The sequence below is a fragment of the Mesoplodon mirus genome (assembly GCF_964341445.2).
Source record: "Mesoplodon mirus genome assembly, chromosome: 6".
NCBI lineage: Eukaryota > Metazoa > Chordata > Mammalia > Artiodactyla > Ziphiidae > Mesoplodon > Mesoplodon mirus.
The window spans coordinates 37,977,322-37,994,861 of record NC_138982.1 but is presented as its reverse complement, the minus strand read 5'-3'; the positions used below and the strand labels follow the sequence as shown (position 1 = coordinate 37,994,861).

At 34.5% G+C, this 17,540-nt stretch overlaps 1 protein-coding gene across 5 annotated transcripts in view; it reads left to right on the top strand.

Annotated features, from left to right (window-relative positions):
* The window catches only part of OPA1 (OPA1 mitochondrial dynamin like GTPase), a 94,016-nt gene extending 77,908 nt beyond the window's left edge, over window positions 1–16,108 (top strand). For all 5 annotated transcript variants that reach the window (XM_082625434.1, XM_082625432.1, XM_082625433.1 and 2 more), the window contains 2 exons: window positions 12,789–12,863; window positions 14,897–16,108. In XM_082625434.1, the coding sequence (XP_082481560.1) occupies window positions 12,789–12,853 (65 nt within the window). In that variant the 3' untranslated portion in view covers window positions 12,854–12,863; window positions 14,897–16,108. The remainder of the gene's footprint in view (window positions 1–12,788; window positions 12,864–14,896) is intronic.
* The last annotated feature ends 1,432 nt before the right edge of the window (window positions 16,109–17,540 follow it).

The window sequence follows — 17,540 nt, the reverse complement described above, 5'->3', positions numbered from 1 at the left end:
GTAGTTATTTACATGCACAATTCCACACGATGAGTCCGAGTTGTGTGCTTTCCAGGTTATTGATGAGAAAATTCAGACTCAAAATGGGGCTTTTACAATCAAGCACATTTTTCATGCCCTAAGTCTGTCTTTTAAAGACAGCACTGATGGATATTGATAAATTGGTACAAGATTAAAAGGATATTTACTTCTCTGTAATCTTTTACAGGCTACTGTTATTCAATGCTTTACTAGCAAGTATATTCTTTTTGCTTTAAACTCACATTTTAACTGATGAAAAGTGAGAATAAAGATAGGAAAGGGCTGTTCAGTAATTTATGGATTGCATTTTTTGTTGATCATTTTAAAGTGGTTTCTATTTATGTGTTATGTATTATGGGCTTGTGTGTATATGATTATGTATAAAAAAGACAGTGCACATTTTTAAAGCTAGAAATGAGGCTGTTTTTCCCCTTGTTATTAATGCTTACCACTCCCTCAGTGAGACTTTAGGATGAAATAATATCTTTACGTTTTGGATTAAACTGTGATTTGTTTTATTTTTTAATTATGTATTCTCTCCATTCTTAGATGGAAAAAGGTGTAATCTAGTTATTGAAAACTAAATCGAATTGCAAAACAATCCATTGATCTGTGGAACAGTATACTAAAAAATAAAATTAAACAAGATATGAATACATTTTTTTAAAAAGAGAACTGTCTTGAAGGACAGATTGATGCACACTGAACTGGTAACCTCTGTGTAAGAGGGTTCTCAGGATAGTTGTAGGAGGGGTTGAGGACAAAAGAAATTTTAATTTCTTTACCATTTTATACATTTCTAAACTGTTTCTTTTTCCAAATGAGCATAATTCAAAATGACCTTAGAAATTTCATATTCTTAATTATCACATTCATAGAAATGATTAAGCTGATTCATGATATGATCAATTTTAAAAGTGACTGATATCTTCCCAAATAACCTCTTGGTAATTGTGACACCAAGAGACATTTCATGGGGCTACATAGTAATTGGTTGTCATCGTATCATCCTTTGTGGTTGGGGATTCACTTTGAATTCTTCCTATTTCTAGTAACTGCCCTTCCTGGATCTGTCACCTGTGAATGAATTGAAATCTTTCTTGAACTGGTGAAGTTTTCACACTTGTGCAGTCCATTAAAGATAATAGATTTTCTCTGCTTCGTCGTTACCTACTGTGTATGGAATTAGTCCATTTTAATTTCTCTTAGAAGAACTTTTTCAGTCTGTTCCTTAGTTTTAGTCTTTTGAGTTAGATCTTTTTTCTGGGCCAAGGAATTCAGGTCTTTTTTTGTCTCTCCTTTTATTGGTACCACTTCATATTCTGTGTCATGTGTACCTGTCTTCACCCAGTACAACTACCAGAATTTTAGGTGTTTTTGTTTTAATCTTTTTTATCACAAAACTAGTGCATATGCATTGTATGAAGTTAGAAGATATAGATGGCAGAATTTTTTAAACTGTTGCCACTGCCGAGATATAACCACTGTAACATTGTATTCTAACAACATTTTTAATATGATCTTAGGGACATAATTTCTGTTACACTTCTAGAACACATTTTTCATGAAGAAATCTTGGGTTGGCTTCCTCTTATACCCCAAGTCTTCAATTTGTTGTCATTGCTCCTATTTCTGGTTTCTCATCTATCAGAGTAGGCTCAATTTCTCTTCCTTTTCTTCATACTTATTTCAAAAAGATTCCCTGATATGGGAACAGATGTATATGTATAACTGATTCACTTTGTTATAAAGCAGAAACTAATACACCATTGTGAAGCAATTATACTCCAGTAAAGTTGTAAAAAAAAAAGATTCCCTGAGAGGAATAAGCAGCATTAGTAAAAATAAAACCTATGGTACCCATTGCTTTAAATAGGTCAGGGATTCCAGAGGCTATATAGTAACAAAACATGTACTAAAAATCACTCTGCTTTTAAAGTTAATCTCCACCTGTATTCAGGACCCTGGCACTTCCTGTATGTACTTGTACCTTCATTATGTCTCTCTTTCTTCAAAGATGCTGAACTCATTCCTATCTTAAAACTACTAGATTGATTCTTCTGTGCACTCTAGCTACTTTTGATCATGATTCTCTTTTACACAGGAAAACTTTTTTTCCTTAATAAATTTATTTATTTATTTATTTTTGGCTGCGTTGGGTCTTTGTTGCTGCACACAGGCTTTTCTCTAGTTGCAGCGAGTGGATGCTACTCTTCGTTGCAGTGCATGGGCTTCTCATTGTGGTGGCTTCTCTTGTTACGCAACAGGGGCTCTAGGCGTGCGGGCTTCAGTAGTTGTGGCACACGGGCTCAGTAGTTATGGCTCGCAGGCTCTAGAGCACAGGCTCAGTAGTTGTGGCGCATGGGCATAGTTGCTCCGCGGCATGTGGGATCTTCCTGGACCAGGGATCGAACCCATGTCACCTGCGTTGCAGGTGGATTCTTAACCACTGAGCCACCTGGGAAGTCTACAGGAAAACTTTTGAATGTTTGGCTGCTGCCTCTACTTTAAACCATCCACTCTCTTCTTAACTTTGTAATCTTTTATGCTCACTTCTACTGAGATTGCTGACAATCAGGAAAGCAGTGAGCCAGGCAAGCATTAGGAATAGAAAGTATTCTCATGTAACTGCATCATTTGGTACTTTGGAATCCAAATTAAATCCTGTTTGGAACTCTATATATGTGCTTTAAATTTGTATAGAGCTTTGCACTTTACACCGTGTGTTATGTTTGTCTTCTAAAGGCGTATAAGGCTTGTAAGTTATTATCCCCATTGTTCAGATGGGGAAGTTGATGTTCACTAAGGGAAATGATTTAGCCAGTTACATAAATATTTATGGCAAAGCTGGGGCTAACAACATGTGTCAGAGATAGTATCTTTTTAGATTTGTTTTGGGATTCTGTTCATTTTTAGTCTGGGTTTGTGCTAGTGGTGACTGTAGATAACCAAGTTCATATAGTTTGGCTTCCTTTTTTATATTATTTTCAGTGTGTTATTTTAAGAGCCTACTCTCCTAGTTCAACTAATCATTAACTCGAGAACAATGAGTTTGTCTCCTAAAGAAATGTGTAATGGTTTCATTCTTCGAAAAAGATAACCCAGGCTTATCCATCTATGCATTCTTATTGCTATTTCAATTTTATTTCTTTTCTGTAGAAAAAAAGAAATTGTGATTTATAATTTAAAGGTGATTTTCTAAATTACTGAATGCATGAAATTAATTCTGAAGTTGCATTTATGTCTTTGAGCCTTATTCTGCCTTATGGAACCAATATCAGTAATGATATCAATTTATAGGGTTATAGTGAGAAATAACTAAAAACTTATGAAATCAGCCTAAAAAAACACAAATGCCTATTAGTTCTCCTTGTGATAATATTAATAATACTTTGTCCTTATGTAGCATCTTATTTAAGAGATATAATTGTATTCCATTCTTGTTTTTCATCTCACTCAATTTATAACTTTATTAAAGTCTGCAATTTTTAATTCTATACTTTTTTCTATAAACTTTCAGTTTGGCTCATAAATCAGAATTACCTTCTCCCTTCTTGTATTATTTCCTTTTACTTTTAAAATTACATTAATGAGCTGACTGTTTAAGAATCATTCTCATGATTCATTCATCTGTTACACCTCCCTTTTAAAATTTCAGCACTGAAGGTCTTTTGACAAACCAATATTTATAACAGTTTGACAGCAGGATGAGGAACAGCGTTTGTCTTTGTAACAGCTTGAAGAAAGACCCTTTCCAGGACCCAGTCATGCAGTTACAATCTTGACCTCTTTCTTCTGCTGGGAACATACATACAGCGGCACCTCCCACGTGTTTTCTTGTCCCATTGACTGTCCATTCACTTCCCATCTGTTTTGCAGTCTTAAAGGAACAGAAAGGGCCCTCTTCTTATAAATCTGTCTTTTCAGGTGATAAATGATGTCCTGTCTCTTTAAGGGCTGCCTGGGTGGTTTTCCTTCTCTTAAAATGTTTCAACTTCCCTCCTAAAAAAATTCAGAGTAAAATATGCTTTTAAGAAGAGGAAAATAGAAAAGAAAAAAAATGATGAATTATTTTAAAACCTTGATTGTTTGGAACTGAATATTTTACTGGTCATTACGCTAATGCTTTTTAGCTTTCCCAATTAATTACCTATATCATAGTTTTTAAATTGTAGAGATATTTAGGTTTTTTTATGGGGAGAAAAAGAAATGTATTCATTTTGAAATAGCGTATTTATTTAAACTTTTTTGGGAAGAAAATGTATCATTAATGAGTTACCACATAGAATAACTTAAATATTTTTTCATCATAATATGAGTTGATAGATGTAATGAACATGGAATATTTTATGTACTGGATACAGAATAAAATAATTCACAGGAGACAATTATAATCTTATGGTAGAATCCATCTAACATTCACATTTAAAAAGACGATCATGAATCCCATAAAAATGTATGATTTTTTTCTGTTGCTGAAAATAATGACTTTAAGTATAGATTTTTATATCATTGAGCTTTCCAAGAATTGAGCAGAAATAAAAATAATTTATTTTTTTCTCTCATGTAGGGATTATTTGAATATAGAAGGTTAAATGTGACAAATATTGTCCTCCCAAAATGTTCTTAAATTACTGATTTAAAAAGTATTACCAGTATAAAAAGATTTTTTTAGAATATTATAGTATATTATATAATCAGCTACCTAGTGGTATGTCTTCTACAAACTAGCTTGTTAGTTTATTAATTCCCTGCCTTATTCCCCAAACAATTTGAGGCAGCTTATAAAGATCTACCCTGTGCAAAAAGTAAAAATACTTGAGTGGAAAAATTGGGTGGAAGGGAAGAGAAAATCCAGGCAAGTGAAATAATGTGAAATTTGGGATAAGATTGGTGCTCGAGGGTTCTGTGTACTTTGCTGTAAGCAAGCTGCATATCTGGCCCTGAGCTTCCTAGTAGTGTTACCAAACTGAACTCTGGTCCACTTGCCCTATGCACAGCAAAGCCAATCAACTGACACTGGGCTGTCATGAAGGAAAGTACAGCATTTATTGTAGGACCCCAAGCAAGAGCAGGCAGCTCATGCTCAAAAGACCTGAACTCCGTGCTGGCTTTCAGGAACGGTTTTTAAAGGCAACCATTAAGTGTGAGGTTCACAGGGTGCCTGATCAGCTCGTGGACATTCTTCTGATTGGCTGGTGGTGAGGTAACAGGGTGATGTTTAGGGAATCTCAGTCATCAACTTTCCAGTTCCAAGCAGTCTGGGGTCTACTTGCTTGCCGACAGCATGTAGTCACCTTCCTCCACTGGGTGGGGGGGTCTTAGTTTCCACAGAACAACTCCACAGAACAACTCGAAGATATGCGTCAGATTGTCATCTACATCCCTTCAAGAGGAACTAGGAGTCCTGTGACTCTGTTCTAATCATTAACTGCTTGAGTCTGCTCTTTGGAACTCAGGGAAGGTCAAACAAGAAACGGGACATGGAGGGCCTTGTACCTGGGGAATGCTCCGCGAGGTCCTGCTCGGTTTCAGTCCCCTCTTTTCTTTGCTACTTCTCAATCTTCAGGGGGACAGGGACGGGACAAGAAAAGGGATAGAGTTTCGGGCAGAGAGGTTAATCATAAGCCCTGCAGGGGAACTTAGTTTTAGGGGGAGTTGGTTTCAGTAGCTGATGCAAAATTGAAAGCAGAGTTGATTACATGATTTATGGTAGCTCTCAGACAACAGCACAGCAGTTGCTTAGTTGAAGTATAGCTATACCTGGTACACACACCTGAGAGAAAAGTCACCAGTCCTCATAAGAGGAACACTGAGTTATATGATATACTGAATCAAATGACTGCACATAATCATGAATTTCATGGGGCTCTTTCTTGTAATGTTCCTCAGTGTAGGCCAGTAACAAGCAATTCTGGACAAAATCTAAATAAATAGCTATTTGGCTTGGCTTATCTAAAGATGAAATATATAGCATCTAGAGAAATAGATGAATTATATATCCCCCATACAATTTTCCATAAATGTGATTTCTTCTTGCAACTGAGCCTTTTAATAAGTATCAGATAGCAGAGAAAGTTCAAGATTTTACACTGATTGACACTGACAAGCACCTGGAATGGTGTGACTCTGTTGGTTAAGGGCAGGTCCATAAGAATTAATAGCTGAGATGAAATTAGGGTTGCCATCTAGTTATGAAAGTTTAAGGGCCTAACCAATATAAAGGCCTGGGTATAAAGCTACTCTTTGTTCATCCATACTAAAGTCTTTTGGAGAATAGGCTTCAAAATTCAAGAAAGTATTTTTTAAGAGGTTTTGATTATATTAGCCAGAAAGGAGCCTGATAGAAATGCTCAGCAAAAGTTGTTTTTAAAATTTAGGCTGAATTTATTCACAAGTCACTTTGAGCTGTTTATACATTCAGCAGACATAAATTATAATTTACTTCACAGACTTTCTATGGCAGCTTTCTTTCTAAATCATATTGTTTTGGGGTCTGAAATAGCAAATTTTTAAAATAATCATCTTTAATGTTTGGATTAAGTATTGGTTAAGTCAGATCACTTACCAATAAATAAATGAATGAGCAATGAATGGATATTCATGGGCTTCTGTTACATAGCAAGTACTATAGCACTTGCTGAGTGATTTTAAATGACAGACTTTTTGTAAGTAGGTAATTCATACAAACAGTCACACGTTGATTCCTGGGGGGGAGAAAAGTATAAAACTGATCTTTCTAAAATGAATTCTGCAACTCTATGAGAATAATATTATCATTTGTGGTTGCATTTTTTACTAGGAGCTTAACATCAAAAAAAAAGATACTAAAGAACAAAGAAAAGACTATTTACAAGTTTTAAAAGGTACAATTAAAACATGATCAGTTAGAATAGTACATTTCAGTCCTAAATTTTAAAGTAATATGGGCTTTTTTTAGACTGATTCCCTCATTTTAGAGATAAAGAAACTAGGACTGTGATTTGTCTACAGTCGTAAGATTAAAGGCAAAACCAGGGCTAGAAACTTAGTTCCCCTGATCACGTTATCGTATACCTGTTAATACATTATGTTCTCATCTTGATAAAAATCATATGAAATAACTACTCCATTGATTGTTAGGGGCATTAGACCAGGGATTCCTAACATTTTTTTTTCATCAAACATTCCTTTCATTATTGTATACTCTTGTGAAGTCCATGTTTTATAAGATTTGTCTACAATGCACATAGTTTTAATTTGAAACATAGAATTGCAATTATATCTTTAATCAGCCTAAATAACTAATTGTTACAAGAGTAGATGTAATTCTAGCCCAAACAAAGATTTCCATTTGAACTTTTGAAACAATGGAAATAACCCAGAGAACTCTATTTCCAACTCACAGACTCCTGGAAGTCTGGGACCCCACCCAGCTTTACAATTACTGTCCAAGTCTCAAACAGCTTTCCAGGACATAGGAAACGATGCCTCCTTCTTCTGTAGCAAGCAGAAGTATACTGTTTGTCTTCATTAATGAGTCTGTTTAAAAATAATCGTACCTATTTGTAGGGAAAAAAAACTACAGGGCCAAGATTCAGAAGATAAGTGTTAGATTTAGCTATACATCTTTGACTCTGTATCTCTGGCTCTTCCTTTCAACTGTAAGAGGTGTACATCTTTTCTTGTGCTAAGTCTAAGATTTCGACTGTAGTTTTGAGACTTGAATCTGGTCTGTTATTCACTTTTTTTTGTTGTTGGTTTTCTTTGCTTGTTTCCCTAGATGATTCCTTTAAATACTGAATTTCTAAAGAGCACTTACAGTGTAATTGTCTAATGAAAAGCAAGCCTGTTTAGGAACAACATATATAACATAATAAGAAGTGTTCCTTTAATTTTCAGTCTTTTACTGAACAGCTTTTTATAGCAAAATCTCACCTACAAGGTGTCCTCAAGCTTGGTACAAAGTGTGTATGTAGTATGTTATAAAGCAGTTCTGTTAAGGTACATTTGGATCTTTGGATGTGTGGTTTGTTTAAAATACACTGCATTAGTAAGTTTGCAGCTCGTTTCTTTATGCTTTCTCTAAAAACATCAAAAGCTGTAAAAGGTTTATTTCAGTTCATGTGGTAGTGTTTTGTGTGTGATTCTTTGTTCCTGTTCTAAACTGTTATTAACCACTGAAGTGAACCTTCTCCCGGGTTTGGCCTTTTGGTATTCACAGTGTATTCAAATCCTAATTACAGATTAGTCTATATTTGAGACTTTTAGAACAAGTATCAGAAGTCTCAAAAAAAAAAAAAATGAGAGTAGCAGTATCATTTCATGTGGAGATAAAGAGACCCAAAACATGAATGAGTGTCAAGTCATCCGAAGAAAAGAAAAAAGAGAAGGAACTTCATTCACTGAGACTGACGGTTTATGAGTTGGGGATTATGGGAATATTCATGACTCAATCAAGAAGCACAATGAATTGATGTTTGAAATTGTTCATCTTTTAAGTAAACATTGGACAAATGGAAAGTAGACTCAGTATTCACTACATGGGGAATTGGCTATTTCAGTGTAACAAAAATAGCAGTTTGTTAATCCCTTCCTGAGTTGGTTTAGTTTATCAGGTAAATCACAAATTTATAAGAATTCTCTAGCTATATAAATATTTATTGCAAATATTTAATAGAAAAAAAGGAGTTTGCTCTATAATTAGCCATGCTAATATATACACATTTTTCTGTGGGAAAGTAAGTTCTAATGGTGAAAAAATTAAATACCATAATATTGGGGGATTTGAAAACACTGTAATAGTGAGACATTAATTTGGAAGGATCAGAAAGTATTAAGTGTTAGTTGCTAACATTCCAACTTGATTTTTACACATAACTCAGTTTTCTGTGCAGCCAGGAGGCATAGTTGGTATACAAGACAGTGCTGGAACCTTACATCAGAATTTAAAATGAATGAATTCAAATATGGAAAATAATGCTGCTATATTATTTGTAATATAGCTTCCTTGCAAAGCATGAAATCATGCTTGTGTGTGCTTGTGTAGTCAGCATATTTTAGCCTTCTTAAGGTGCAATAATTAAGTTGTCCCCCACCCCACCCCCATCCCCCCCGCCCCCACAAAATGCTACTGTGTTCTAAGACCTGAGTATTCTCTGTTTCGTGGTGCTTTATGTGGTTCAGGTGACCCACCAGCTTTCCTTGATCTTCATTGTCAGTGTATACCCTGCCTCTTGTTCTCAGACTTGCTGTAGCTCTTGTGATCCTGGCATAACATCCAGGAAGCATGTTAAGTGCTTTTTTTCCCTTCTTGATAACCTACAGCCCTCATTTTCCATGCCATACTTTTGGGAACTTCATTTATCAAATATTTATTGAGCATATATAGCGAGTCAGACATTGTTGTAGACACTGAAGATGCTAAACTTTTTTGGGCCAGTTTCCTACTCTTACATTGTTCTCCAAGGGTCTCTCCAAGTGTGTATAGATCTAGTCTCCTCAAGAGGTAATAATATTCATCTGAGTATGGTAGCATAGTATACATTTTTTAGACATTTCTAGGCACAGAACTACTTAGGAGGTGCTCAGTAACTATCTCACTCCCTAATTTTTATCAAAATGTCTTATCTTGCATAAAAGGTAAAACTTTCAACAAATACATTTGAAATAATGGCATTTGTTTTGTTACCATTTAGAGTCTGCATATGGTAGCAGATCTAATATGTGTTTCTTAATTGGAGGAGTGTGGACAAGGCTAACTCTCCAGGCTTAATGTCCTCATCTTTGGCAGTGAAACCTGCTGGGTTGTATGAGGACCAAATGAAATGTGGGATCTGACATCACACAAAACATCATAGTAGACACTTACAGACTTAGAGAGAGGTAGAAAGTAAGCAAGGAATTCTTCTCAAAGGCAGGGTATAATGTGTGTCCCATGTCACTCCATTAAGTACATTGTATAAGTGAAGGAATGAATGAAGAAATGAGTTTTTCAATTTAGTATTAAAAGGATACATTTATCACAACTATTCTTTTTTCTTTTAACATTTACCTCCATCCTCTTCTCTCCTCTCCTCTCCTCTCCCCGCATTACTTCCTAGTAACTTACTAATGTTTTTTGTGTCATTCTTGAGGTTTCAGTACAGTGTCCTGATATTCCGATTGTAAAATATTTTGTAAAAAAGCTTTTTAAAGGGAAATTTGGTGATTTTTTATTCTGTGGTTTTCATATTTAAATTAATTAGTTTTTTTTTAACTTTCATTTACAAAAAACATCACTTATCTCTAATTTTAGAAGAATTTGAATTTGATTCAGATTCCACAATTAGGCACATGCATCAGAGTGGCTCTTGGCTTCTTTCAATACAAGTAGATCTTGCTCTGAACAGTGTCTTGTGAGTGATGCTACTGTATCACCCACTCACAGATAGTCTGTCCAGCTGAACATAGAGGTCATTGACAGGGCAAAAGGATGGGTAGAGCTGGCCGTTCAGCTGCCTGATTGTACTCTGATCATGGAGCAGATAGAATCATTTCCTTTCTTCATACAGTACAGTTTTCCCAAGTAGAAATAGTTCTCAGTCTAATGTTAGAGAGCTACTAAGGCTCTGAACACTTGTTTTAGATTTCCATGTTTTGTGCTATTTAAGCTAGATGATTTTTTAAAGACCCCCACTTCCAAAATTTTGAGACAGTTTAGAAAACTTTTTTCCACCTGTTTCCCAACCCCCTTTAAAAATTCTTCAACTGATGACCTATAGTATCTGGAACTCTCTAAATGTTCAATGAAGAAAATAGGTGAACTGTTTCTAAGCAACTACATGAAATAATTTTTAAAATAAGAAATGTGGCCTTATTTTGAGAAAGGAAGTATGTTTACTGGTTTGACTGCTAGTTAAAAAAAAAACAAAAAAACAGACTACCAAAAAGTATAAACTAAACTTCCAAGAGTTTAATTTTTTATATATAAGGAGTTACTCCTGCCTTTGTGATAACTAAAATCATATTTTCTCAGTAAATAATTTGATTAAAACAATAGGGGATACCCCTCCCCTGGCTTTTTTTGGTGTGTGTTAGTCTCGGTCTAATACCAAGAATTAGAAGTGCTGAATTACTGGAAAAAGAAGATGAAGACATTACGTTCTTTTTTTTTTTTTTTGCGGTATGCGGGCCTCTCACTGCTGTGGCCTCCCCCGTTGCGGAGCACAGGCTCCGGATGCGCAGGCCCAGCGGCCATGGCTCACGGGCCCAGCCGCTCCGCGGCATATGGGATCCTCCCAGATCGGGGCACGAACCCGTATCCCCTGCATCGGCAGGCGGACTCTCAACCACTGCGCCACCAGGGAGGCCCGACATTACGTTCTTTATATGCATCCCTGGTAGGCTGTGTTGAGTTCCTGCAATGCTAATAAGAATTTACAAACAAGATAGTTCTTTTTATTGGCTACTCATCACAAAAGCTGTCTCTCTGTTAAAAAGGGATACTTATATCTTCAATTGCAGATTATTTATTTTTAAATGATACAATTTGTATCTTTTAAAAGATAGAAATGTTGTAAATCAACTATACTTCAATTTTTTTTTTAAACCTGGAAAAAGAAAGAATATAAACATCTTGAGAGTGAGAATATTGTCTTATTCAGGCTTTGCACTATGCAGCCATTCAGTGACTGCCAACAAATAAAGTATGCATGAAGTTCTGGGTGGGAAAAATATAAATGTTGACTATTAATACCTCTTACATGTTTTTTCTCTAAGATATGAAGTAGAATGCTTTGCAGTTTTGCCTCTAGATCACCAGCTTTGAACCAGTCATTTCACTTTAATTGATAATTCTCACCAACATGTTAAGTTGTGTTAACAGGACAAAAATATTTGTTACCGTGCTTACTATAACCTGTATTTTAAAATGGGAGCTGCATGATTAGGTTAGTGAAGTAGAATAAATCACGACTTCTGTTTTTAATATTAAGAGATTGGCGTGTGTCCTGTGAATAGTTTACATTTTGAAGGAAATTTTTATATTTCAGAGAGAAATTGTAGATTTTATTTAAACATCTTTAAACATGGAAACCTAAAATCAAATAAAATAATGTAAATCTGTCATCAGTGGCTCTGGTGTTTTTAAACTTTCCTTTCCTCATTCACAGCAAGAAAAGTATGTTTTTATTTTTTTAAGTGTTATTTCCTTTTTCATGTTTGTTGAAAATATTTCCTACAATTTCTTTTGCTGTTCAGTTTTAGGACATTTTGACATATAAAGGGTACATTTTAATGTCATATTGGTTGATCTTTGTAACTCTTCCCATTACTTCATACTTAGAAAGTCATTTCCCAGTTGAAGGCCAGTTATATACTCACCTGTATTCTCTTCTAATTTTAAAAAATGGTTTCATTATTATATATTTTCCTCTGTTCCAGATAATGCTAACTGTGAGTCCTTGGTTAGACTCCAGAGAATCTGGCAACTCCTTAAAATTCTATATGTAATGGTATATTTATCTATACTTGCATTTTTCTGTGTAAGGATCCACAGCTTGTATTAAATCCTCAAAGGTATCTGTCACAAACCCCCATGCTCCTCCCCTTCCAAAAATTTAGAAGCTCTTGCTATTACATAATCTGTTCAAACTTTATTTGGCTATAAGATGGCGTGTGGTGCTAAGGTAATTTTACCCCCTTTTCCCAAGTCGTTAAAGTATCCCAAACCATTTATCTTCTATGATTTGTGATGCCTTTGAAAAATAAATTTGTTTTTAATTTATTATCTCTTTTTATCTCCACAGAGAAAGTTAGAGAAATTCAAGAAAAACTTGATGCTTTTATTGAAGCTCTTCATCAGGAGAAATAAATTGTAATAAGTGAGTAAAAAACCTCTTACTGCATTGGTAATGACTAAACACAAAATTTATATTTTAGACTTATTTTAATAGTTATCATTCTATTTAACTATATCCAACTTGTTCCTTAATAATCTTAATGTAATTAAATAATTTTAAAAGGAGGAGTTTCTGAAACTAGATTCTAAATTTTGTATGTATGATGTTCCTTTGAATGACTTGATTGCCTTGTGGCTAAACTAAAAATATCCTCTAGAACTCTTTGAACAGAAGAAAGCTGAATAAAGCTAAGATATTTCATAGTGTGCAGGTGGCTCATAGAGTTTCTGTATGTGAAGAATTGAGCTGTAGCTCATTGTTTTATTTCTCATTGTTCATATTCAATGGATAATTGTGTATATGTTCACTTGCAAAGCTTTTTATTTGTCTTGACTAAAAATTTTAACAATTGTTCTTAATCTTATTCTCAATGTTTAAAAACATTTAAATAAACCATTTTTCAATTTAAAGTAACTTAGATAGCTGTAGAATTTAGGACTCTTCTGAATATATGGGCTCTTGTTTAATTCTGTAGTCTGGCATTATAAGCAGTTCCCAATAAAATATTGTATATTGGAAGACTTCCCTTAGTAGCAGAGTTAATTGTTAATTATTGCTGAAGAATTATAATTAGTAAGTCTTTTATAAAAGAAGTTGAGAAAGGGAAAATGCTATAACTAAGACCTTATCATTAATTTGAAATATTTAATTACTCACTTTATCTGTGAGCCTTACACTATAGGCAGCCTGCAACACAGTCAGAAGTGAAAGGAGTAGAAATGTGAAAGATTCATTCTCTCCCTAGATGCATTCTGTTCAGAAAAGGCCCTTAAATCAGACTGCCTACTTTCTTGTAGTGTAGGGGCGATATATTTGAGAAAGCAAGCTAGAAAGGGAAGCACAGCTCAGACCAACATCATTCAGAACAGTATACCAGCAATGAATGAGAGAGGAAGGAGTTAAAAGCTTTAGAATAATGCTTTGTTACTTTGTTTGTCTTTCATAAGTTAAGACTGGTGTATGGGTGTATACAAAAATATATCTAGAAACTAAATATCATTAATCTTTAACTCAGACCAAACATAATTCAGTGTTATTAAGTGTCTGTGTTTGTAAATGTTTTATATAACTTCAATGTATGAAAATTTTCTTTTAAAACCATAAAGTGTTACGATATCTTCCTCAACATCATAATTACTATCAGTAGTTAATGTTAGCAACATTTTGAGCGTCTTCTGGATTTGGAGATTCTCTTCATAAACACCAGTTTACTTGATGTCTTTGTTTACACATATGGTTTTTTGGGGGAAAAATTCACAGAAACGCCATTAAAAATATAAGGTATGTTTCTGTCTTTTCAATGAAATAAGGTAGCCCAAAGCCAACCAGTGTTTTACGGAACAGTCATTGTCACTTCCCTAAGCTGATCAGTGTGACATCTGGAGGTACTGTTGCTGCTGGGAACATGCCTTTTCCTGCCAGAGTGTCTGCCTCAGTTGCAGGCCAGGGCAGTCCTATGAGGCCGGCTGTGTACAGGAAAATAGTCCCAACTTTCTTTGTTCCCTACTTGTGTCTACTCTCTATGCCACGAACTGTTACATATATCTGTGAATTGGACAGATGATCTATTTTGTATCCTGCAAATCCATTTAAAAGAATAAATCTGGCAAAATTGTAGCCTTGCTTCATTCTGACCATTTAATAAAAGTTACCAAGCATCTTAAGGAATACTTTCGCAATGACAGTTTTAAGATGCATGGAGTTACTCAGCCTGATCGTTTTCAGTAACCAATTCTGATACTTGCTGAAGATGAAGTCCAATATTTGATTCATACATCATGTTTGATAAAATTATTTGATATTATTCTGGTGGTAGATATTTTAAATTTAATAAAACTAGCAAACTTAGGCAGTTAAGCTTCAACATTTTTATGATCATGCAGTAGTGAAATTTACTTAGAAACTTTACAGTTTAGACCTAAATTTATCAATGAAAATTCTGTTTATTTTTACAGACCTCCTACTCATAATATAATCACCTCTGCACCCATCTGAAGAAAGAAAACTCCAGAGCCTTTTGTCCTGCCTTTTTTTTTCTTCTGCTGTTCCACCTTTCTAAACATAAAATAAAGTCATGGAATAAAAATAATTTATGTGTGTTAGAGGCACTTTAACCATCAGCTGCCTTTTCAATGGAAAAACAGTGGAAATGGCATTAACATTCTATTTTTTTGTATTAAAGTGACAAATTGGGATAATTTAACTTGGTATGGCCAGTAGACTCAGTCCTTGAAGATAAGAAACTCGCTCTCCTGCTTGTTGTCTCGTTTGTAGTGGCACTAATTCAACTAACTCATTAGCTGATGTTACTCAATGTCAGTTTCTTTTCCAGAAAAAGAATGCCAGGTGTTTTGAAATAAAACTGATGGCAATTATCTAAAGGCTATCAATTGTATATAAATTGATGGTAACCTGCTGAGTTGTTGTCTGTATCTGTAATGTTCTATATCCAGAAACTATTTGACCATGATAATTCAGTTTATATTCATCTCATGAAAGAAAGCGAGTTAACAGAAAAACCCCTCAAATAGGTTAATTTGTATTACAATTCCGTGTACATTCAGTGAAAGATTTCAACCCTTCATTGACAGCTTAAAAGTTGCCTTAGAAGCTAAGTGAGTAGCAGCTTACCTATTGGATTCAGTTGATGTTTTTGTACTCTCTCTACCCATTTGAAATTCATTCATTTTGGATGTTGTATACTTGAGCTAGGCTTTCTTGTTAACAGTGGTTTTTTTACCATTTGACAGAGCTGTTGGTTTGTGACATAGGATAGGAAAGATTAAGAATAATCAATTGACTAATTTCACTTAGGCTAATTTCAGCTATTGTCAAACATTTCATCTAGGCCTCAGGAAAAAAGCCTGCTTTCATAAGACTGTATTTTAAATAGAAATTATTTCAACAGTTAGAATAGTGTTGACCATCCACCTCTTCACTGAATGTTTAAAGAAAAATATAAAGTTTAATTCATTGCAATTCAATTACAATAATATTCTCACATCATTTTCATTTTTTTATATAAATATTTTTTTTATTGGCTAAAGGACTTTAAAGCAAAGAAATAGGCCATTTTTTACTTTAAATGTCTTTCTCATTTAACTCTGCTCTTTGCTGCCATTTCATTAAGCCTTTATTATTCTAATAAAAATGCCCATTGTGTGACAGTTTTTATTTTACAGTTTACTTAATTTTACAGTTTTCTTGAAAATTATGTTTTGGTAACAGTTCCCTTCCACCCCACATTTTTTTTTAATTTAACATCGGTACATTCTTTATTGTGATCTCTATCAAGATCTGACACTTAATATGGAAGGTTAAAGTATACCACAAAATATTTCCAAAATTGAGAATTCAGGAAATATTTGTTTTAAACTGGTTGGTAAGAAAAGTAGATCCAGTTTTAAGCAGCTAGTAGCAGTATACTTTATTTGGGAGCTGAGTAGTCAAGGACGTTTCTGTATCCTTCAGACCTAGGGATAGTGGGTGAATGGAAAGGGAGTAGAACTCCCTGCTGGTCTGTGCAAAGGTTAGGAGATGACTTTACCGGTTAACTCCCTCTAACCAGTGTTGGCCAGTGGGTAAACACCCTCATGGAAGCAAACATCATGCAATGATTAATTAATATTTTTGCAGTTGTAAAACACAACCACTTTATAACTACAAATCTACTTCTAAAGAAAAAAAGAAATAAGACCATGTTTATTTCCGTGAGCTATGGATAGGGAAGAATGCCCTCAGCTGTATTTCTACAGCTTGCCCCCAAGCAAAAAGGCTGATGTTAAGTCAGTACTACTATTGCATCTCTTTGTATAAATTTAAGAAAGGTGTGGGGGAGGGAGGATGGATGTCTCCATTTCTTTGAGATCAGTATTTGTAATTTAAATATGTAAATAGATAATAAAAATATTATTTTAAATCCCACATTAGAGTCCAGATATTCCCCGTCCTCCTCAGTAATACAACTTCTTTCATGGATTATACATTTTTTTCCTTTATGGCTAGTCTCACACTAAGCATGCTTCCCTGCCCACCCAAAAGCCAGGCAGGTATTTATTAAATGCAGATGTTATTAAAAGAAAAAAATAAAATTCAGATTCTCAATAGTAAACCCTGCGTATTGTGTCTATAGTTCAGAACTTACAAATGATTCAGATATCAACAAATCACTATACAGAAGTATACAAATGTAACAAATAAAAACAAATTCAATATACAGAAGTTAAATTCTAACTAGACCGGAATCATTTGTTTTTCATGTCAGAATTTGCAAAGAATAGAATGAACAAAGCTCTGTATGGAAGACTGAACAACTGTAAATAGATTATATCTAAAATTTACTCGGTCCGGGTATCAATTTTAAAAATCAAACTGTGTGAGCAAATCATGACAGGAAACAAGCGGTTCTTGCAGCTTCACGGTTGAATTATAGTTCAGCTGAGCTCTAGTTATAGGCGGAGCAATCAGCCTTTCTTAGCGGCTTAATTATATTCTCTTTTCTTTGCATTATTCCCCCTTTCCAGGCTTTACTCCAGCAGACTCCTTCCCACAAATTATTTAGCCTCCAGAAGCAAATGAATAGTGTAAAAATAAGTAGGG